The sequence below is a fragment of the Chiloscyllium punctatum genome, chromosome 18, assembly GCF_047496795.1.
Source record: "Chiloscyllium punctatum isolate Juve2018m chromosome 18, sChiPun1.3, whole genome shotgun sequence".
Taxonomy (NCBI): Eukaryota; Metazoa; Chordata; class Chondrichthyes; order Orectolobiformes; family Hemiscylliidae; genus Chiloscyllium; species Chiloscyllium punctatum.
Genome location: NC_092756.1, coordinates 81,528,992 through 81,553,286, shown reverse-complemented (window position 1 = coordinate 81,553,286; position 24,295 = coordinate 81,528,992). Strand labels below are relative to the sequence as shown.

The 24,295-nt window shown below is 50.9% G+C and overlaps 1 protein-coding gene across 2 annotated transcripts in view; it reads left to right on the top strand.

The window, feature by feature from the left end:
• The window catches only part of LOC140489243 (protein shisa-9-like), a 130,132-nt gene that overhangs the window by 79,074 nt on the left and 26,763 nt on the right, over window positions 1-24,295 (top strand). For both annotated transcript variants that reach the window (XM_072588576.1, XM_072588573.1), the window contains exon 3: window positions 3,772-3,902. In XM_072588576.1, coding sequence (XP_072444677.1) covers window positions 3,772-3,902 — 131 coding nt within the window. The remainder of the gene's footprint in view (window positions 1-3,771; window positions 3,903-24,295) is intronic.

The following is a 24,295-nucleotide window of genomic DNA, read 5'->3' as shown; positions in this document are numbered from 1 at the left end:
ACCTTCCACTAACAGCAATGAGAGACCATGCAGTTCCTGGAGGAGCATTAGTGCAGGTTAATGGGATACAAATTGTGCCAAATAATATCAATGCCACATTCGCATTTTATCAGAAATAAATCAATATGTTCAAGTGATTGTAAACCCATGTTGAATCTTGGCCTTTAGACCATCGTCCATTTGAGCATCCGTCTTTGTAGTGATCTCACTCTTCCCCAGTAAATGCAGGAGTCTTGCGGGTTGCCCATGGATAGCACATTGCCCAGTAAACCACAGGCTGCAGAGGACGGTTCCTGGTCTGTTCACCGCCCTGTGCCAGGTTTTACAGATCCCACTCCAAGAAGGAGTGGAACTCCCACCTTTGACCTCCTTGTACCAGAACGCAGAGAAGAAGAGCAAACAGGTCAGAGTTCCTGCCTCTGAGGTGAGTCCTTGCTGGGATTCAGTCTGGATGGCAGGCTGGACGGGAGTGCCCATGCCAGTCACAACCTGATCACCCCCCAGGGTGGCCACATGCCAGCCTTGAGCAGTAACACAGGGCCCGTTGGGGATCAGCCCATATCATCAGCCATTAGAGTCCCGACTGGAGCTATACCATGAGGTTGCAGATACATTTTGAAGCCGTAGAGCCTACATTGAGGTGCATTCTGGGCCTCGGCCTCACTCGTCACCATAGAAACAGCAGCCTCAGGAGAGACAGGGAGCAAAGTGGAGGACACCAGACGATAAACCCTCAGAATTGTTGCTGAAGTGTTGTTTTTGTGTCGTGTTGGGAAGGTCACACAGCTGGAAGATCCACATGAGCACAGCAAAATCAAAGGGGAAACAGTGGGCGACAGGCATCCCGCTGAAATCTAAATATACATTTTGTTTTGCTGTGTCAATGCTTCAGGCAGGAACTAATATCTGAACCAAAATAGGCATATTGTTAATTGTGAGATGGGGCAAGGTCCGTGGTGCTCTGTGATTTCATTGTGGAACTATTTGGCTTCACTGCGCAGTACCACGCCCTAGCTCCGTGATACATTCCCTGTGTAGCTCCACAAAGCTTGAAGGTAGAAGACAGAGGGTGGTGGTGGAGGGTTGTTTTTCAGACTGGAGGCCTGTGACCAGTGGAGTGCCACAAGGAACGGTGCTGGGTCCTCTACTTTTCCTCATTTATATAAATGATTTGGATGTGAACATAAGAGGTTATAGTTAGTAAGTTTGCAGATTGGAGGTGTAGTGGACAGTGAAGAAGGTTACCTCAAGGTACAACAGGATCTTGACCAGATGGGCCAATGAGCTGAGAAGTGGCAGATAGAGGGACAGGTGTTTCATGTATTTGGAAAGGCAAGGACTAATTCGGGATAGTCAGCGTGGCTTTGTGCGTGGGAAATCATGTCTCACAAACTTGATTAGAATTTTTTGAAGAAGCAACGAAGAGGATTGATGAGGGCAGAGCGGTAGATGTAATCTGTATGGACTTCAGTAAGGTGTTCGACAAGGTTCCCCATGGGAGACTGATTAGCAAGGTTTGATCTCACAGAATACAAGGAGAACTAGCCATTTGGATACAGAACTGGCTCAAAGGTAGAAGACAGAGGGTGGTGGTGGAGGGCTGCTTTTCAGACTGGAGGCCTGTGACCACTGGTGTGCCATAAGAATCAGTGCTGGGCCCTCTACTTTTTGTCATTTACATAAATGATTTGGATATGAACATAAGAGGTACAGTTAGTAAGTTTGCAGATGACACCAAAATTGGAGGTGTAGTGGACAGCGAAGAGGGTTACCTCAGAGTACAAGAGGATCTGGACCAGATGGGCCAATGGGCTGAGATGTGGCAGATGGAGTTTAATTTAAATAAATAAATGCAACACAGAAACAGACCCTTCGGCCCAACCAGTCCATAACTGACCATGTTCCCAAACTAAACTAGTCCCACCTGCCTGCTCCTGGCCCCTATCCCTCCAAACCTTTCCTATCCACGTCCTTATCCAAATGTCTTTTAAACACTGTAACTGTACCCACATCCACCACTTCCTCAGGAAGGTCATTCCACACATGAACCACCCTCTGTGTAAAAACGTTGCCCCTTGTGTCTTTTTAAACCTTTCTCCTCTCACTTTACAAATATCCCCCTTAGTTTTGCAATCCCCCACCCCAGGGAAAAGACACATGCCATTCACCTTATCCATGTTCCTCATGATTTTATAAACCCCTCTTACACTCCAGTGTAAAAGGTCCCAGCCTATCCAGCCTCTCCCTATAACTCAAACCCTCCATTCCTGGCAACAGCCTGGGAAATTGCTTCTGAACCATCTCCAGCTTTAATAATCTCCTTCCTGGAACAAGGCGAGCAGAATGGGATACAGTACTCCAGGAGAGGCCTCTCCAATGTTCTGTGGAACACCTCCGGCCTGTGCACAAGCAGGACCCTGACCTTTCCTGCAGCCGGTTATTTTACCACAGTGTCCTGCACACATGCCCATGTGTCTGCCCTTGACATGCTGCAGTGTTCCAGTGAATCCCAGCGTAAACTGGAGGAACAATATCTCACCTTCAGACTGGGCACTTTACAACCTTCTGGATTCAATATTGAGGTCAACCCCTTTAAACTGTGACCCCCACTCCCACTCCTTCCCTTTCCTTTGGTTTTATTGGTTACATTCTCTGTCACCATGTCCTCTCTCCCCACTCCCCCTCACCCCTCCCTGTGGGACTGTCTATCTGTCCCAGTCTGGCAGTTAGACACACCATCATTCTGCCGTTCCACTCACTAAATCTGCAAGATCAACATCCTTTCAATTCTGGAACTCAACCCCCACTCCCGCACCCCCCCCCCCACCCATTGTATAAATGCTGCCCCCTTCACACTTCACATCAACTCTGATGTAGAGTCATCTCGACTCGAAACGTTGGCTTGCTGTCTCTCCACAGACGCTGCCTGACCCACTGTGATCCCCAGTATTAGTTGTTTTCAGTATGGGTCTATCACCAGCTAAAACCATCACTGAGCTGGGTGAGGAATGGTATCGCCCCGTATAACCCTGAACCATACAGTCCTAACTACGTCAGGCACGCCTCACTGTCAGCGTGAAGTCTCACTTTGTCCGAGAGGGGACAGAACAGGATGTCGGTTTGCTCACTGAGCTGGAACATTCATTTTCAGACGTTTCATCACCATGATTCAGTAACATCTTCAGTGAGCCTCCGGATGAGGCACTACTGATGATTCCTGTTTTCTATTTATATGTTTGGGTTTCTTTGGGTTGGTGATGTCATTTCGTGTGGTGGTGCCATTTCCTATGGTGAAGTCACTTCCTGTTCCTTTTCACGGGGGTGATAAATGGGGTCTATCAACAAACACATCGAGTTAGACCCCCATCTACCACCCCCTGAGAAAAGGAACCGGAAGTGACTTCACCACAGGAAATGGCACCACCACGCGAAATGACATCACCAACCCAAAGAAACCCAAACATATAAATAGAAAGCAGGAAACACCAGCAGTGCTTTGTCCGGAGGCCCACTGAAGATGTTACCTTGAATGGTGACGAAACATCTGAAAATGAGCTTTCCACCTCAGCCAGAACCTTAACCTGAGCTACAAATCATCTCAAAACTCGCTGGGGGACAGAACAGGCAGAGGTTGATTTTCTGAAGGCAGTGAGCTACTGGCAAAGCTATTTGGTCAGGATGGGGATGGGGACAGGTTTAGAGAAATGGGTGGATGGTCTCTTCAAATTGGAGTTTGTTAGCGAAGTTCTCTCTCTCTCTCTCTGTCTCCAGAGCACTGACTGATCTGCTGAAGCAGCAGAGCCATCACTCCGTGGACTACATCGAACATGGTGGGAATTTTGGTAGCGTTCAGGTCCCCATCGCTGACAACCTCACACCGAGAACAACGAGGAGCAGTGTGGGTAGGTCAAACCCTTCGCTGCGTGGTCGGAGTTGGCAGGGGAGTGCCAAAGGTTAAAGTTCAGAGGTTGAAGGTGCTCTTAAGTCGAGGTCAGATTCCAGGCCCTGTTTGGCAGAGCAGTACCCCCAGTTGAGCTACTCTCCCACCTTTACTCCCGGAGCCATGGATAACAATGTCTCCTTTAGCCAATGAGTCAGGGGTGTGCTTGGAATAACATTTTCTGATTTGGAGTTCCCAGTCGATTGCTAAATTGGGAAAATTACAATTTCAACTTTGAGCATCCTGTTTTAGGACAGTCTTTTTTAATGGGGGGGGGGGGTGAGTGAAAGGGGCATTATTTGTTGCCCATCCCTAATTGCCCTGAATCTGAGAGACATACCTGGGCCATATCAGAGGGCAGTTACTCAATATGGACTGCGTTGGCCCAGGATGGCAGCTCACTATCACCTTCACAAGGGGCAACTAGGGACGGGCAATACATGCTGGGCCCAGCCAGTGACACCCACGTCCCACCAGTGAGTAAAAGGTTAAGGGTTCACCTGTACCTGTAGGCCTGGAGTCACGTGTAGGCCCAGAACGGGTAAGGACAGCAGTTTCCTTCCCCAGATGGGTTTTTGTGTGGGCGAGTTGGATTTTTCAGGTTTTGAAAATTAATTCAAGGGATGAGGAGGTCATTGGCTGAGCCAGTATTAATTGCCCACCCCTAGAGGGCGGAGCAAGCTGCCAGAGGGAGTGGTGGAGGCGGGTACATTGCAGCACTTAAAAGCCATTTGGATAGGTACGTGGGTAGGAAGGGTTTAAAGGGATATAGGCCAAATGCAGACAAATGGGACAAGATTAGTTCAGGAAATGTTTCCAGGCTGTTTGACTCCATGACTCTAAAACAGCAGTATATGTTAACACAGATTACCTTCCCTACAGTGTGGAAACAGGCCATTCGGCCCAACATGTCCACACCAATCCTCCAAAGAGTAACCCACCCCGACCCATTCCCCTACCCTATTATTCTACATTTACCCCTGACCAGTGCACCTAACCTACACATCCCTGAACACGATTGGCAATTTAGCATGGCCACTTCACCCTGACCTGCACATCTTTAGACTGCGGAAGGAAACCAGAGCACCCGGAGGAAACCCACGCAGACACGGGGAGAAGGTGCAAACTCCACAAAGACAGTCACCCGAGGGTGGAATCGAACGTGGGTCCCTGGCGCTGTGAGGCAGCAGTGCTAACCACTGAGCCACCACGCCATCCCCACAGTGGGATGACACAGAGTGGGCATATGTGGTATGAACTCTAGCATGGCATAGAGGGGTTGAACAGCATGGCTCTGCACTGTGGGCTGCTAATTCTAGATGGATTGGCCAACGTGGTGTCATGTGACTGGTGACCAGAACAAACAGTGCGCATCAGGAGGAGCTGGAGTCACTTTGAGGGAAGGCTAAGATTCAGCCAGAACACTTTGGTGACCCTAGCTAACTGCTGGCCTTAATCTTCACCAGTCCCTCTGTAAAATATTCGAGCGGCGTGGGTGAAGACACCAATAAGGAACCTGCCTAAGTAATAAAGGTCCAAACCATTTTCAACTTATTGTAGATATTACCCACACAATGCTTCCCGTTATAATTATGCATCGACTTAACAGCAAACACTTGTGAGGACTGCAGAGAGTTTACACTTTACAGTTCTCGAGCTACACGATAAACAGACCTTTCACAAATTCCTGCCTCGCTGTTTTGACACTCGCTGTTAAATTTGTTTCTTCCCATTCCAATCTGAGCTTCCCTCTCGCTTCGAGAGACGGAACACTACCCGTCCCTGAAAGCTCAACTCGGCAGACATGTTGGAATTTCCGTTCCAAGCTCCCCACCCTCACCCGAGACCCCTTGGGAGGGGGGAAGTCCCGGGACCAAATGCAAAGGGGCACCTTCCCACTCCCAGAATGTATGTCACCTCCCTAGAACCATCGAGGGAGTTACCTCACTCTGGGCACTGTGAGTCGTTCCACAGCACAGCGGTGCAAGATGGCAGCTCACCACCCCCCCCCCCTTATCAAGGGGCAGTTAGGGACGGGGCAATAAAGGCTGGGCCCAGCCAGCAACGCTCACTTCCCACACAAAATAAGTTCAAACCTTGTTCTCGCCAGGTCTGACCAGCTCACACCCCGATCCACTCCCTGGCTATCGGGAGGCAAATTGCAGGCCTTACTGGTCTCTATGGAATCATGGGTATGCAGTTTGGAACCCATTCCAGATCGTTCAGCTGTAATACATGTCTCACTAACGCGAATGCACTGCAATGCGATTGACGAATTGGGGACGCTGTTTCTAAAGTGTGAACTTTTAAAACACATTTTGGCTGTAACGCGATTATATTACCAATTCTTTAAGCGAAATTTCTACAGCATGGTCTCTCTATAATGCGGGCTTGCTCAAGAAAGCAACCATTGCGTATAGAAGAACTACCTGTACCTCCCAACACTGGGGATAGGACGTGTTGTAAAGATTATCTATAAGCCCTCTACTTCCTCAAAGACAGATCCAGATCCTGTGTCTGCAGTCTGTATGGTATCCAATTGTTTGTCAACACTAGGAAATATTATTATCATTTGCTCTCCTCCAGAAGGCACAGATTCCTGCTCAGGTTTAATCAGCTGCTGACAGCAGATGCTCTTCCAGGGTGAAAACCAGACGATAAATCTTTGCGGTTATTTGACCAGATGTGGCCTCAGAATCTACTAATCAACCCAATAGTCAGGCCTCCATTTTAACACAGGAGCCAGTCGAGAGCTAACATCCAGGAGGGAGAGCTGAGGCCTACTCCGAAGGCCGAGGCCTACTCCAAAGGCTGAAGCCTACTCCAAAGGCTGAGGCCTACTCCAAAGGCTGAGGCCTACTGTAAAAGCCTAACTCAGCACGATCAGGCCCCTCAAACCTCTCCCACACTCTGTCCTCATTTCACAGCATGATAAAAACCCACCTTTATCAATGTAGGTTTGCTCGCTGGGCTGGAAGGTTCATTTTCAGACGTTTTGTCACCGAAACCTTCCAGCTCAGCGAGCAAACTGACATCCAGTACCTCAACCTGAGCTACAAATCTTCTCAAAACTCGCTACCCACCGTCATGACCGAGAATGTTCTCCTCATTGGAAATCGGAAAAATTTCTAAAAGAGGGAGAGAGAGAAAACTGCAGGGGCTAGGGGAGATGGGGGTGCGGGTGGGTTGGGGGATGGTGGGGCAGCTGCCCTGGCAGAGAGCAGACGAGGACGTGTTGGACTGGACAGCCTCCTAGCCCACACGGTAACTGTCCTGTGACTGACGTCATCTTCCTTTGAGGCAACCACAATCACGTGAAGGGCTTTGGGATTCTGCTGGAAGGTGCTATAAAAATGCAAGTTGCTGTTACTGTCCAGCTGCCTCTCTCTGCCCTCCCCCTCCATCAAAAGCTGATCAGATCGCCTTAGTACCCACGAAGGCTCATGCCATGCAGTGGCATTTCCTCTTAGCGTAGGTGAAGCTTGGCATGTCCCTGGCTTTGCCTGTGTTAATTACTATGACCCGAAGGACTGCCCTGTCATCACATCAAATACAGAGCTTCCAACTCACTGACTCCTCACAGTTTCACAGGAACTCGGAGCCTCTCAGTTCCTGCTGGTTTTTATACGGTCGTCAGTTCTAATAAAGAGTTTGCGATGGTTTCCTGACCGTGAGATTAAACCTCCTCTCTGTTATTTCTGACTCGCTCAGTGCCAGTGTTGTGCCAGCTACCGGAGACTGAGGCTCAGAAACACGGGCTGTGACCATTCAGGCACAGGCAGCTGGTGTTACTAACCCCTCCAGTACAAGAACCATTTGAATCTGAGCAGAACACCGTGTGACAGCCAGGAGGAGGGAGGGCAGGTCGACACGGGGGTGGGGGAGGGAGGGGTTCTCTGAGAGTGTGTCAGTATTTAAAGGGCACCCCAGGATGGGGAGGGTACTCCCTCAGCACTGACCCTCCGACAGTGCCCACGCCTTCAGCACTGACCCTCCCATAGTACCAGCACTGACCCCCTGACAGTGCGGCACACCCTCAGCACTGACCCTCCGACAGTGCCCACTCCCTCAGCACTGACCCTCCGACAGTGCCCACTCCCTCAGCACTGACCCTCCTACAGTGCCCCTCCCACAGCACTGACCCTCCAACAGTGTGCCCACTCCCTCAGCACTGACCCTCCGACAGTGCCCACTCCCTCAGCACTGACCCTCCGACAGTGCCCACTCCCTCAGCACTGACCCTCCGACAGTGCCCACTCCCTCAGCATTGACCCTCCAATGGTGCCCACTCCCTGAGGATCTCCGAAGTGAGACTGCCTTTCGGTTTGAGGGAGACAAAGCCAATATCTCCTCTTACAAACCCGCCAGCGTGTGACAGGTGCTATGTGAATGCAGTATGTTCCTCGTTTGTAGGTTCCAATGATGCCATCTCTTCCGGATTCAATGCCATCTGCCCCCATTCCCCCTCCCCCAGGCCCAGTCTGATGGCAGTGCCCGGTCCTCCAGCTCTGGAGATTGGAGGGACAGCACTGCCAACACAGGCACCATGGCCACGGCCGATGGAATGTGCCGAGAGACCAGGATTTCCGTGGGGATGTGCAGCCACTGGAGCCTGAGGAGCACTGCTCGGTCACCCTCCTGGTCACCCTGTCCCTGAGCTCACTCTGAAGGCCACCTCCTGGAGGTGAGGAACGTGTGGACACCAGGCACCGACACGTCAGCACAGGGCCCGGCCTCAATACCCCCACCTCCTTCCCAGCCCGGCCAATCACCTGGAGCTCGGGAAAACCTCAACGGACAGGCTGGCCCTCACTCTCACCGCACCCCCCCTCCCCCCCCACCCCCCACCCCCCACCTTGGTAACCCAGATGGGGAGGGCTATGGGCAGGGGGCAGAGTGAGAGAAAGGGTGAGTGTGTATGTGTGTGTGAGTGAGAGAGTGTGTGTGTTTGTGTGTCTGTGTGTGTATATCTGTGTGTTTGTGTGAGTGTGTGTGTGTCTGTGTCTGTGTGTGTGTGTCTCTGTGTGTGCATGTGGGTGTGTGTCAGTGTTTCTGTGTATGTGAGTGTGTGTGTGTGTCCATGTCTGTGTGTGTGTGTGTGTGTGTGTGTCTGTGTGTGCATGTAGGTGTGTGTCAGTGTTTCTGTGTGTGTGAGTGTGTGTGTGTCTGTGGCCGTGTCTGTGTGTGTCTGTCTGTGTGTGTGTGTGTACGTATCTGTGTGTGTGTGTCTGTGTCTGTGTGTGTGTCTGTCTCTGTGTGTGTCTGTCTCTGTGTGTGTGTCTGTCCGTGTCTGTGTGTGTGTGTGTCTGTGTGTGCATGTGGGTGTGTGTCTGTGTTTCTGTGTGTGAGTGTGTGTGTGTCTGTGTGTGTGTCCGTGTCTGTGTGTGCGAGTGTGTGTGCATGTGTGTGTATCCGTGTCTGTGTGTGTGACTGTGTCCATGTCTGTGTGTGTGTGAGTGTGTGTGTGTGTGAGTGTGTGTGCGTCCATGTCTGTGTGTGTGTGTGTGAGTGTGTGTGTGTCCATATCTGTCTGTGTGTGCGAGTCTGTGTGTCCGTGTTAGTGTGTGTGTGTGTGTGTGTCCGTGTCTGTGAGTGTGTGTGTATCTGTGTCTGTGTGTGTATGAGCGTGTGTGTGTGAGCATGTGTGTGTCCGTGTCTGTGTGTATGTCTGTGTGTGTGAGTGTGTCCGTGTCCGTGTTTGTGTGTGTGTGAGTGTGTGTGTCTGTGTGTGTGTCCGTGTCTGCGTGTGTGTCTGTGTCTGTGTGTGTGGGTGCGTCTGTGTGTGTCCATGTCTGTGTGTGTCCGTGACTGCGTGTGTGTCTGTGTCTGTGTGTGAGTGTGTATGTGTGTGTGTGTGTCCTTGTGTGTGTCTGTGTCTGTGTGTGTGAGTGTGTGAGTGTGTGTGTGTGTCCGTGTCTGTGTGTGTGTCCGTGTGTGTGTCCGTGTCTGTGTCTGTGTCTGTGTGTGTGTGTGTCCATGTGTGTGTCCGTGTCTGTGTCTGTGTCTGTGTGTGTGAATGTGAGTGTGTGTGTCTGTGTGAGTGTGAGTGTGTGTGTGTCCGTGTGAGTGTGAGTGTGTGCGTGTGTGTGTGTGAGTGTGAGTGTGTGTGTCTGTGTGTGTGTCTGTGTGTGTGAGTGTGAGTGTGAGTGTGTGCGTGTCCGTGTCTGTGTGTGTGTGTGTGTGTGTGTGTGAGTGTCTGTGAGTGTGAGTGTGAGTGTGTGTGTCTGTGTGTGTGTCCGTGTCTGTGAGTGTGAGTGTGAGTTCTCTCGATCCGGTCCCCATCTCTAACACATGTCTCTGTGTCTGTTCAGAGTGTCCCCTCTCCCCTGTGTAGCCACTCTCTCCCAGTGCTATTGCAGCCCAGCCAGGCGCTGGTGGACAGTGTCCTGCTCACTGGGAGGGTCAACCAGGTCACGTCGTGAGACGGAGGCGTTTTGGGGGGTTTTAACATTGCAATGTCCCCCACATCTGGCTCTCTCGGAGAGTGTCATTGAGTTTTAATATTTTAATAACCAGCCGCACCAGACCAGGAAAGACTTGGTCAGTGCAGCTGCAGTAATGCACCCCTTGCTCAACCACCAAACCATAACCCCCTTGGCCCCCCCAGCTCCCAGCCAGATCACCCTGTCAGTCCGGTCCCCTTCCAAACAGGGAGCCCCACTGGCCCCATCACAGACAGATCATGACATTACCTTCCCCCCCAGCAAGAGAGTCCATAATTCCAGATGCCTCTGTACATTCTGCCCTATTTAATCAGCAAGGGTATGGTTAGAAAGCAATGATCTCTAAGGAACCCACGGGGGGATCCAGCTCCCCCCCAATATCTCCACCCCAGACACAATCACCCCTTGTCGAAACGTTGGATCCCAACAGTGTGGAAGAAGGCCAATCAGCCCATCAAGTCCACCCTGACCCTCCCACTCAGAACCCACTGCCCCCTCCCCTAACTCCATAACCCCGCATTTCCAAAGGCTATCCCACCCAACTGCAGCACCGTAGCATGGCCAACCCTGCACATCTTTGGGGATTTTATGATTCAGTTCAGAGACGTTATCACACAGGTGTGGAGTAGGTCAGATTTAACCTCAAACCCCCCCTGGATCAGAGGTAGGGACATGTCCACCTCACCACAAGGTTTCCTTCAAAGCCCTTTGCAACCAGTGGAATGTAATCACTGTAACACTGCAGGAATCTAATGGGATTCAGAAAGGATTTACAAGGATGTTGCCAGGGTTAGAGGATCTGAGCTATAGGGAGAGGCTGAACAGGCTGGGGCTGTTTTTCCTGGAGCGTCGGAGGCTGAGGGGTGACCTTATAGAGGTTTATAAAATTATGAGGAGCATGGATAGGGTAAATAGACAAAGTCTTTTCCCTGGGGTCAGGGGAGTCCAGAACTAGAGGGCATAGGTTTAGGGTGAGAGGGGAAAGATATAAAAGAGACCTAAGGGGCAACTTTTTCACACAGAGGGTGGTACGTGTATGGAATGAGCTGCCAGAGGAAGTGGTGGAGGCTGGTACAATTGCAACATTTAAGAGGCATTTGGATGGGTATATGAATAGGAAGGGTTTGGAGGGATATGGGCTAGGTGCTGCAGGTGGGACTAGATTGGGTTGGGATATCTGGTCAGCATGGACGGGTTGGACCGAAGGGTCTGCTTCTGTGCTGTACATCTCTATGACTCTTTAATGACGGCACTTCCAAAGCGCTATATAAATGCACAGAATTCTTTCATCTGTCCAGACTCTCTTAATAACTGATGCAGGACAAAATCAAGGTGCATCAGTATCCCCGTTCCTTCCACTATCCATGGATGGTCGGTGTCTCTCGACCCACTGATGTGATGTAATGAAGGTTCACACTCTGTAAATGGAACTCGACAGCAGCAAGACCAGTGCTCCTCAAACATCAGCAATGGAGTTATTACTGAGTGACAGGACTTCGGCAATCCCCCTCCCCTCTCCTCCCCAAGACACTAACTCTGTGTGAAGGTTCAAACTCAGCTCGGTTCGTTCACGGTAACTGCGTGGTTTAATTTTCACGCTGCCCGACTGACAGGGCAAGGGTGGAGTCGTGTGAACAAATCAAACCACTCACTGCTTCCAGAAAGAGTGAATGTGAGAGACCTGACATGTTCCCTGAAGGTAGAGAAAGATCTCACCGCTGCCTGTTCAGCAAGGTGGGTTGACTCCTTTTGAGGACAACGGCTCAGGGCAACGTAGACATTTGCACTCAACGCGACCTTGCCAGCCTTTTCCCCAACTCCCCGGAGAAGCTAAACCTACCGTTTAGAACAGATTCCCTACAGTGTGGCCCTTCGGCCCAACAAGTCCATACCGACCCTCTGAAGAGTAACCCGCCCAGACCGATGTACCCAACCTACACATCCCTGGACACTACGGGCGATTTAACATGACCAATCCACCGTAACCTGCACAGCTTCGGACTGTGGGAGGAAACCGGAGCACCCAGAGGAAACCCACGCGGACAATGTGCAAACCCCAAACAGGCAGTCACCCGAGGCTGGGATTGAACCTGGGACCCTGGTGCTGTGAGGCAGCAGTGTTAACCACTGAGCCCCCACACTGTCCATCTACTCCATTCCTCCCAGTGCCCTGTACTACTTCATCGGTTTTCCTTTATTTCCCAGAAATGTCTGCCACGTGGGTAGCATTCAAAATGGCCTCTGCTCCAAACTGAGATGGGGAGGAACTCCTTCTCCCAGAGGGATGTGTCTCTGTAGAACTCACTGCTCCAGAGAGCAGTGGGGGCAGAATTAATCAACAGATCCAGGGAAGTAAAGGGTATGTTTCTGATGGAAAGTGGGATAAAGGGCTAAGGGGGAACAGGCAGGCTCAGAGACCAGGATAAGATCAGCCGCGGCCATGTTAAATGGCAGAGCGGGCTCCAAGGGGTTGAATTGTTCCTGTGCTGCCAAATCCCGGCTGGGTTTCTCTCTGTTTGTTTCAAACACTTGGCTCGACTGTTAAATCTGGCTCATTTGGATAGACTCATTTAATTTTAATTTCTAAAAAGGTGACATCCTTTGAAGCTTCAGAGTGCAATGGGAACGCTATGAGGTTTAACCGATTACGTGGTGATGACTAAGGAAGGAATATTGACCAGGACATTGTGTAGAGGCACTATTTCATCCCCCTGACCAAACACACAGTGTAGCTGACCCGAGAGTCGGCCCCAGCAACCGGGGGTTAAGGTCAAGATTCTGCGACCGAATTTCAACACGGTTTTCTCAAGTTTCTAACGGTTCGAAGGACGGGGAAAGAAAATGGCCACCAATACCGCGCCCCATGAGATAAACGCTGAGTTACGGTTGGAGAATGGATAGCCAAGGTTTAGAAAAAAAAACATTAAATTTGATAGGGTGCCTTCTTCTTTCTGACAATTTTTCACATGCTTCAGTAGCAACATTTGTGGGCGGCACGGTGGCACAGTGGTTAGCACTGCTGCCTCACAGCGCCAGAGACCCGGGTTCAATTCCCGCCTCAGGCGACTGACTGTGTGGAGTTTGCACATTCTCCCTGTGTCTGCGTGGGTTTCCTCCGGGTGCTCTGGTTTCCTCCCACAGTCCAAAAATGTGCAGGTTAGGTGAATTGGCCATGCTAAATTGCCCGTAGTGTTAGATGCAGGGGTAAATGTAAGGGAATGGGTATTGGTGGGTGTGCTTCGGCGGGTCGGTGTGGATTTGTTGGGCCGAAGGGCCTGTTTCTACACTGTAAGTAATCTAATCTAATCTAAAAAACATTCGATGGGGAGGTGATGGCCAAATGGTGTAAGCGCTGCACTGAAATCCAGAGACCCCGGTGATGTTCGGGGGGGCCTGGGTTTGAACCCCATCCAAATTCGATCTTTAAAAACAATCTGGAATTAATAGCCAACTGATGACTGTGAATACTTTGTCAATTCTCAGGGAACACCCATCTTGTTTCTTCATGTCCTTTAGGGAAGGAATCTACCATCTTTACCTGGTCTGGGCCTGCATGTGACTCCCGACCCACGGCAATGGGGTTGACACTGAAGCACCCTCTGGGCAATGAGAGATGGGCAATAAATGCTGGGCTTGGCCAGCGATGCCCGCATTCTGTGGGTGTATTTTTAAAAAAACAGTGGTCAAGCATCATGAATGAATTAGTCTTCGCAATCTGTGGTGACCCTGTCTTCTCTCTGAGTGAGTACATCATCATTCAGATCCACTGCAGGATATAGCACTTAAAAGCAGAGGGCAGAGAGCTGCACTGTCAGAGGTACCACAGTTCGGAGAGGACATTAAACCTTCTAGCCCTATTGGCCATCTTGGATAAACCCTCGCAGGGCAGTATATTGCAGAAGGTCAGGGAGTACTTCCGAGTGCCAGGGAGAATATTGATTTCCTGACCAACATCACACTGTGAGGGCAGCGAGGCAGAAATGTTCGTCATTTGGAGGATGAGTTCAACCCTGCAGAGGTCGGCTTGAATAAATAAACCCAGAATTGAAAGTTCTCCTCATCAATCATTGTGAATTATTCATGAACACCCCTTCAGGGAAGGAAATCTTTACCTGGTCTGGCCTACATGTGACTCCAGACCCAGAGCTAATTGGTTGACTCGTCATTGCCATTTGGAATGGTGAGAGACAAAAAAAACTGCAGATGCTAGAGTCCAGGGTAGACAGGCAGGAGGCTGGGAGGAACCCAGCAAGGCAGGCAGCATCAGGGGGGACAGGCAGGAGGCTGGAGGAACACAGCAAGGCAGGCAGCATCAGGAGGGACAGGCAGGAGGCTGGAGGAACACAGCAAGGCAGGCAGCATCAGGAGGGACAGGCAGGAGGCTGGGAGAACACAGCAAGGCAGGCAGCATCAGGAGGGACAGGCAGGAGGCTGGGAGAACACAGCAAGGCAGGCAGCATCAGGAGGGACAGGCAGGAGGCTGGGAGAACACAGCAAGGCAGGCAGCATCAGGAGGGACAGGCAGGAGGCTGGGGGAACACAGCAAGGCAGGCAGCATCAGGAGGGACAGGCAGGAGGGTGGAGGAACACAGCAAGGCAGGCAGCCTCAGGAGGTGGGGAAGCCAACATTTCGGTTGTAACCCTTTTTCAGGACGTTGCGCTCAGTGAGTCCCTTTCTCACTGCCTTAATGCCGTGACCTCCTCAGTGAGTCCTGAAGAAGGGTTAGCCCCAAAACATCGACTTCCCCACCTCCTGATGCCACCTGGCTTGCCGAGTTCCTCCAGCTCCCTGCCTGTTTACCCTGGACTAGCCTTGGCAAGCTGCTCAGTTTGGGTCGGGTAATAAATATACAGAGTCTTGCCAGCAGTGCCCACGTGCCTGGAATATAAAGCATGTAACAGAGGCAAATACACCAGCCCCAGTGCGTTCACAGCCAGCAGGCACTCTGAGTAAAGACTGCGCTTTTCTCGTGATGTTGGTTAAGGGATCGATATTAATCAGTTTGTTCATTGAGGTACGTGCAACTGGAGACCGGTGATCGAATGGTTTCTCAGAGAGACGCCTGGGGAGCTCTTGTGGCTCTTGTCTCTACTTCTGGACCAGGAAGCTCTGGAGCACCACTCTGCCCCAGAGGCATGCAATAGCATCTCTGAAAAGATCAGAAGACTGGAATTGGAGGCATTACGGAATCAGGGGGTGGTTTGACCCCAAGATGGGCCCAGTACAATAGGAAGTGGAGACGCATTGCCTCGTTAAAGCAGACACCGTGGTAGCTCACTGGAAGCCTAGATGGTAGGCCGCATGCACCAAGGGTGGTACAAATGGTCAGGGTTGGGACTCTAAGCGACAGTGTATGAGAGGACGGAGAGTGGGTGGGATGTATTGGAGGTAAAGGCTCCATGTTTGACTAACCTTGCCTACTCTGGTGGAGCCATTGAGCTCTTTGACACAGACTTGGACACGATGCAGTCACTGAAACCCCAGTGAGGGGGAAGGCTGATGGAACCTTAGCCGTTCTTCCACAGGGAATGCAGTCCAAAAGTCTTTGCTGAAAATATACAAAGTCCTAGTCAGACCTTAGCTGGAACACAGTAAACAGTTTCCTTTACCTTCTCCCCGGGAAAGGTATATTGGCATTGGAGGCATTCCAGAGATGGTTGATACCAGATATGGAGGGCTGTCTTTTTTTGTTTTAGAATCCTTGCAATGTGGAAACAGGCCCTTCGGCCCAACACCGACCCTCCGAAGAGTATCCCACCCAAACCCATTCCCCATTACTCGACATGTGCCCCCAACTAATGCACCCAACCCACACATCCCCAGACAGCATCGCCAATCCACCTAACCTGCACACCTTTCGATTGTCTTCTGAGGAGGAGGCCAGTAGCTTGAGCCCGATCTCATTGGGGTGAAGAAGAATGGGAGGTGTCTTTAATGAAACATGCAGGATCTTTAGGGGATTTGACAGAGTAGGTGCAGAGCGATTACCCCTCTTGAGAGAGTCTAGGACCAGAGGCAATCATCTCAGAATACGGGGTCACCTATTCAAGACAGAAGATGAGGAGCAATTTATTCTCTCCGAGTGAAGTAAATCTGTTGAACTCTTACTGCACACAGCTGGTGTGGCTGGTTGGTTAAATTCCAGGAGAAAGTAGGGACTGCAGATGCTGGAGGTCAGAGTTGAGAGTGTGGTGCTGGAAAAGCACAGCCGGTCAGGCAGCATCTGAGAAGCAGGAGAATCGACGTTTCGGGCATAAGTCCTTCATCAGGAATGAGGCTTGTGGGCCGGGGGGCTGAGAGATAAATGGGAGGGGGTGGGGTTGGGGGGGGGGGGGGAAGGGAGCTGGGAATGTGATAGGTGGATGAAGGTGGGGGGGAAGGTAATAGGCCGGAGAGGAGGGTGGAGTAGATAGGTGGGAAAGGTGATAGACAGGTCAGGAGGGCGGTGCCGAGTTGGAGGCATGGGATTGGGATGAGATGGGGGGAGGGGAAATGAGAAAACTGGTGAAATCCACATTGACCCTGTGTGGTTGGAGGGTCCCGAGGTGGAAGATGAGGAGATGAGGCGTTCTTCCTCCAGGTGTCAGGTGGTAAGGGTTTGGCGATTGAGGAGGCCCAGGACCTGCATGTCCTTGGCAGAGTGGGAGGGGGAGTTGAAGTATTCAACCATGGGGCGGGTGGGGTTGGTTGGTGCGGGTGTCCCAGAGATGTTCTCTGAAACATTCTGCAAGCTGCCCTCCTGTCTCCCCACATCAGGTACAATAGATACAGTAGATGAAACTTGTGGAGGTCCAGGTAAACCTCTCAGATGTGGAAGGATCCTTTGAGGCCCCATGACTGATCACTTCGACCTCCCCCTCTTCGCCCCCACCTCCATCCACCTATCGCATTGTCAGCTCCCTTCCCCCCAACCCCACCCCCCCTCCCATTTGTCTCTCAGTTCCCCACCGGCCCACAAGCCTCATTCCTGATGAAGGGCTTATGCCTGAAACGTCGATTCACCTGCTCCTCAGATGCTGCCTGACCTGCTGTGCTTTTCCAGCGCCACACTCTTGACTCCTTATTGAGATGGACAGATTTTGAATCAGTAAAGGGAATCGAGGGGTAAAAGCAGGAAAGTGGAGCTGAGGAACATCGGATCAGCCATGGTCATGGTGAATGCCAGAGCAAACTAGAGGGGCCGAATGGCCTTTTTCAGCCCCTAATGTCTTAGGGAGAGCACTTTCTAACCAAGGGTTCACAGTTGTGTTGTGCTGAACAGCATTGATTGATTGATTTTGATTGATTGTTTGATTGATTGTCCCATGTATGGAAGTACAGTTAAAAGCTTTGGTTATGAGCAGCACAGACAACTTATTTCCTCCGGGTGCTCTGGTTTCCTCCCACAGTCCAAAGATGTGCAGGCCAGGCTGAATTGGCCATGCTAAATTGCCCCATAGGTTAGGAGCGTTAGTCAGAGGGAAATGGGTCTGGGTGGTTTACTCTTCAGAGGGTCGGTGTGGGCCGAAGGGCCTGTTTCTACACTGTAGGGAATCTAATCTAATGATAAAAAAAAATAAACAATACAAATCAAAAATGCTTGGACAGAGACATACAGGTTACATTGCACAGGGCGTGCTTTGGGCAAGATCGACTTAGCAAGGTCAGTGTTATTTGAAGTTAGAGTCCATTCGTCAGTCTACTAATGGCCAGGAAAAAGCTGATCCTGTACCTGCTGGTGTGTGTGTTCAGGCATGTAACCACCAGTGTGGGCCGAATGGTCTGCTTCCACAGAGTAGGGATTCTATGATTCTATGAAATCTTCTCCTGATTTTACTGAATGCCAGATCAAACTAGAGGGGCCGAATGGTCGTCTCCTGGGGTTATTTTCCTTTCTGCTGCACAGTCAGTCATTGATCTGGGCCTCACTCCAAGGTAACAGCTGAGAGGAGCTGGAATCATGTTCTTTTGTGTGAGTTGGACTCAAAGCAGCTCAAACACATGGTGTCTCTGCAGGCAATGGTCCTGGCTGCTCGGCAGGGAGTCACTTTGCGCAGAATACAGCAGCTGGCCTGGCATGGCAGGGCCCTACCTCCCCAATACTGGGGCCTGCCAACTGACAGGACCCACCTACCCCCTTCCTCCACCGTTGGCTCTTGGCCTCAGCTCTTCTCTATCTTGCCAAGGCGTTGCTAAGTGAGTGCCCAAACACAGAGAGCGCGATCGTGCAAAGACACAACATTTTAAGCCCTCCTGTCTCTCAGCCTGTGCAGGCGAGGAACCTTGAACTCACAGGCTTTGAGTGGTAGGAGCAGGACTAGGCCGTACCCAGGCCTCCTCAGGCCTGCTTCATCTGTAAGGCCCCGATTTCTCCCCAGTCGGCTGAAGTTTGATTTTTTTAAAAAATTCATTCACGGGATGAGTGCGTCACTGGCCAGGCCAGCATTTATTACCCATCCCTAACTGCCCTGAGGGCAATTAAGCATCAATCACATTGCTGTGGGTCTGGAGTAACATGTAGGCCCAGAGCAGGTAAAGATGGCCATTTCCTTCCCTAAAGGAGATGAATTTTTACATCAGTCAATGACGGATTCATGGTCAGCATTAGACTCTTACTCCCAGATTTTAATTGAATTCGAATTCCGCCATCTGCCACGGTAGAATATTGCATGGGTCTCTAGTTAACAAACCAGCGATAATACCACGAGGCCATGTCCTCCTCCTGGGTGGGGAGTTGATTAAGGATGATCAGCCATGATCATATTGAATGGTGGTGCAGGCTCGAAGGGCAGAATGGCCTACTCCTGCACCTATTGTCTATGGTCTATTGTCAACCCATTGAAAGAATGTGATTGTAATGGAGGAACTGCTGAGGACATTCACCTGGGATGGACTGATTCAACCAGGAAGAGAGGCTGGATTCGATGGGGTTGTTTTCCTCAGAACAGACAGGGCTTCTGGGGGAAGTAAGGCAGTTGACTGAAATGGACAAAGTTCCGAGGGGTATGGCTCGGGTACGCAGCGAGGTGTCGATAACCGGGGGGGGGCTCAGTTTTAACAACGAGCTGGAGGGTTGGAGGGGATTTAAGGAGCGATGCCTCCACCTGCTTGCCTGCACGCACCACTCTCTGCGTGAAAACGTTGCCCCTTCGGTCCCTTTTAAATTTTCCCCCTCTCACCTTTAAACCTATACCCTCTAGCTCTGGACTCCCCCACCCCAGCTTCTTGGAGTTGCCCCCACCCTGGCTCTCCGTCATGTTTTCTTTAACAAAATGGCTGCTGCTTCCTGCTGCCCTGCTCCCCTCCGTTTCCCATGAGCCTCTTCCTCCACCGATGTTGGTGCCGTGGGCTCTCAGGGCAGATGGGAGCCTGGGGGATGTGTGCTGCTAAAGTTCTGAGGCTGATACCACTTGAGTGCTTGATCGTTCCCTTGGCTCCCGCACTTTGATATAAATAGAACAGCCCTCATCTGCAGTAGTGCCAGCGTCTGCGAAGCCTCCTCCAGTTGTCAATGTGGCACGGTGCCAACCAGGTCAAATATCCCACACAGAGATCCCCCTGTGGGCGGCCTGTGGGCCTCTGGATTCAACGCGTGCTCCAGTATGACAACAGGAAAGTGAGAGAACGTGCTGACTCCGGCTCACAGCCCGTGTGGGAATGAAACGGGAGAATCGAACCCAGTGGGGAGACTCAGACTGGCGCAGCGACCGCCGAACTCAACAGGAGCACACTAGCAAGGCGACAGAATAAGGCACACTGCCTCACAGCGCCAGGGATCCGGGTTCGATCCCACTCTCGGGCGACTGTCTGTGTGGAGTTTGCACATTCTCCCCGTGTCTGCGTGGGTTTCCTCCGGGTGCTCCGGTTTCCTCCCACAGTCCAAAAGATGTGCAGGTCAGGGTGAATTGGCCGTGCTAAATTGCCTGTAGTGTGCAGGGATGTGTAGGTTAGGTGCATTAGTTGGGGTAAATATAGGGGAATGGGTCTGTGGAGATACTGTTCGGAGGGTCGGTGTGGACCTGTTGGGCCGAATGGCCTGTTCCCACACTGTTGGGATTCTCTGATCCTAATCAGGAGCTGTAGTAGGCCAACGGCCCTTCCAACCCTCTTCTGTCATCCCATGCTGCGCTTGTCCTTCAAGATGGTCATCGTGGCTTTGGAAGGTGATATCAGAGGAGCCTTGGTGAATTCCTGAGGGGCCATTGAAGCTAATATTGGTGATGGAGGCCATAGCAACTGACTCCAAATGGCCTAAAACCCTACCTGGTTCACTAAGGTCCTTTAAGGAGAGGAATCTGCCACCTTTACCCAGCCTGAGCTACACGTAACTCCAGGCCCACGGTGATGCAGTAGTTCATGTGTCCAATCACTGCCATCTTTTGCAGGTACAGTGGGCGTGGGGGGAGCAGGCAGGAAATGCTGGCCGTGTTGATGATAACTTTACCTCATGGCTGAATAATAAGTGCAGAGAGTCCCTGGGTTATGTGTGGGTTCTGTTTCTGAGTACATTCAAGTATAGCATTGTATAGATGTAGCCTGTGCTGCACAGTGGCTCAGTAGTTAGCACTGCTGCCTCACAGCACCAGGGTCCCGGGTTCAATTCCAGCCTCGGGTGACTGTCTGTGTGGAGTTTACACATTCTCCCCGAGTCTGTGTGGGTTTCCTCCGGGTGCTCCGGTTTCCTCCCACAGTTCAGAGATGCGGAGGTCAGAGTGGATTTGCCGTTGCCCACCGTGTTCAGGGCTGTGTTGGTTCAGTAGATTAGCCACGAGAAATGTAGAGTTTGGGTGGGATGCTCCCTGGAGGGTCAGTGTGGGCTCTGATGGGCTGAATGGCCTCTTTCGGTACTGAATGATGGGTGACCTCGTGAACCAAACAGCATTCTGACAGGGTAGATGCAGGATGATGACCCCCATCTTGCAGGGGGTGGGGAGCTGGTGGAGTCCAGGACCAGGGGATAGTGTTTCAGAATAAAGCATGGGGCCGGTTTTGTCAGTCGGAGAGTGACGAGTCTTTGAAATCCTCTGGAGACTCCATCAATTGAGTCAGAGATCAATAGATTTCTTTTTTTGATGTTAAAGTCACCAAAGGATAAAGGTCATTGAAGTCGAGAATCAGCCATGAGCTGAATTGGCAGAACAGGTTCGATGGGCTGAACGGCCACTCCGTGTTCCTCACTTCGATGTTCCCATGCTCCACTGCAGCCTGGGGTGAGACGGGGTGATGCTTTCGTTGGTGGATGGTTTCGGATAGCTCAGGGTGGTGGGAGACCCCTTCAATACCAGCCTGTGAGAAGGACTTGGACCAGCCTGTGACGGGGAGAGGGGACGCAGGAAGGCGGAGAACGGGCGGGTTGGATGAAGTTGTTTGAGAAAAAAAAGAAAGGGGCGGGAAATCAGAAACGAAAACGGAAATTGATGGAAAGAACTCAGCAAGTCCGGCAGCAACTGTGGAGAGAAATCAGAGGTAACGTCAAGTGACCCTTCCTCAGAACTGACGGTAGCGAGGGGTTTTTTTCTTCATGTCAGAGAAGGGTTGGAGGGAAGGGTGGGGGTGGGGGGGGGGGGTAGAGGAGTAAAAGACAGATGGAGGTGGAGCCCAGAGAGAGAGAAAGAGAGAGAGAGAAACACTTGGACGCACAAGGGAGTGGGTAAAAGGTGAGTCTGGGAGAATGAAGATCAACTGATGCGGACCATTGGATGCTGACAGTGGGTTGTATGTGGGAGCAGCCCATATGGCGGTAAGGCCTGGTGTGTGAGGGTAAGGGTTAAGGACATGGGAGAAAATGCCTCAAATCCCAAAATTGTTGAACTCGATATCAAGTCCGGAAGGCTACAGGATTCCCAAGCGGATAATGAGGTGCAGAACTTGTTTGTTCCGCTAGTATAGTACTTGATGGGCTGAATAGACTCCTCCTGACCTATAGCCTTGTGTCCTTCCTTGATTCTCTCAACAGGCAAGGGAGAACTTGGTCAATGAAGCAGAGACTGGAACAGTCTCAGTTACAATGCTCAAGGGACGATCAATATGTCACGGACCGTTTCAGATTGAGGCAAGGTCAGACACGTATCTGTACTGACTTAGAATCCCGGCAGTTTGGGAAGTAGGCCATTCGGCCCATCGAGTCCACGCCAACCCTCTACAGGTCATCCCACCCAGACCCAACCCCCATAGCCCAACATCTCCCATGGCCAATCTACCCAACCTACACACCTTTGGACTGTGGGAGTAAACCCACGCAGACACAGGCAGGACATGCAAACTCTACACAGACAGTTATAGAGACATACAGCACAGAAACAGACCCTTCAGTCCAACTCATCCATACTGCCAGATATCTAAACAAATCTAGTCCCACCTGCCAGCCCCCGGCCCATAACCCTCCAAACCCTTCCTATTCATATACCCATCCAGATACCTTTTAAATATTGCAATTGTTCCAGCCTCCACCACATCCTCTGGCAGCTCATTCCATACACATACCACCCTCTGTGTGAAACAGTTGCCCCTTAGGTCCCTTTTATATCTTTCCCCTCTCACCCTAAACCTATGCCCTCTAGTTCTGGACTCCCCGAACCCATGGAAAAGACTTTGTCTATTTATCCTATCCATGCCCCTCATAATTTTGTAAACATCTATAAGGTCACCCCTCAGCCTCCGACGTTCCAGGGAAAACAGCCCCAGTCTGTTCAGCCTCTCCCTGTAGCTCAGATCCTCCAACCCTGGCAACATCCTTGTAAATCTTTTCTGAACCCTTTCAAGTTTCACAACATCTTTCCGATAGGAAGGAGACCAGAATTGCTCACAATATTCCAACAGTGGCCTAACCCATGTCCTGTACAGCCACAACATGACCTCCCATCTCCTGTACTCAATACTCTGACCAATAAACGAAAGCATACCTTCTTCACTATCCTATCTACCTGTGACTCTACTTTCAAGGAGCTATGAACCTGCACTCCAAGGTCTCGTTGTTCAGCAACACTCCCTAGGACCTTACCATTAAGTGTATAAGTCCTGCTAAGATTAGCTTTCCGAAAATGCAGCACCTCACATTTATCTAAATTAAACTCCATCTGCCACTTCTCAGCCCTTTGGCCCATCTGGTCAAGATCTTGTTGTGATCTGAGGTAACCTTCTTCACTGTCCACTACACCTCTAATTTGCTAACTTACTAACTATCACCCCAAATTCTCAACCAAATTATTTATATAAGTAATAAACAAAAGTGGACCCAGCACCTTTCTTGTGGCACTCCACTGGTCACAGGCCTCCAGTCTGAAAAACAACCCTCCACCACCACCCTCTGTCTTCTACCTTTGAGCCAGTTCTGTATCCAAATGGTCAATTCTCCCTGTATTCCATGATCCTTGCTTACTTGTCTCCCATGGGGAACCTTGTCGAACACCTTACTGAAGTCCATATAGATCACATCTACTGCTCTGCCCTCATCAATCCTCCTTGTTACTTCTTCAAAAACCTCAATCAAGTTTGTGAGATATGATCTCCCACGCACAAAGCCATGTTGACTATCCCGAATCAGTCCTTGCCTTTCCAAATACATGTACATCCTGTCCCTCAGGATTCCCTCCAATAACTTGCCCACCACCGAGGTCAGGCTCACTGGTCTATCGTTCCCTGGCTTGTCTTTACCGCCCTTGTTAAACAGTGGCACCACGTTAGCCGACCTCCAGTCTTCCGGCACCTCACCTGTGACTATCGATGATACAAATATCCCAACAAGGGGCCCAGTAATCACTTCTCTAGCTTCCCACAGAGTTCCAGGGTACACCTGATCCTGGGGATTTATCCATTTTAAAACATCCAGCATAACGTGGACACTTTTCAAGAATTGAACCAGGGCCCCTGGCGCTGTGAGGTGGCAGCAATGAGCCACATTGTCACTCACGCTGTGACTTTGTTCATCTGTTA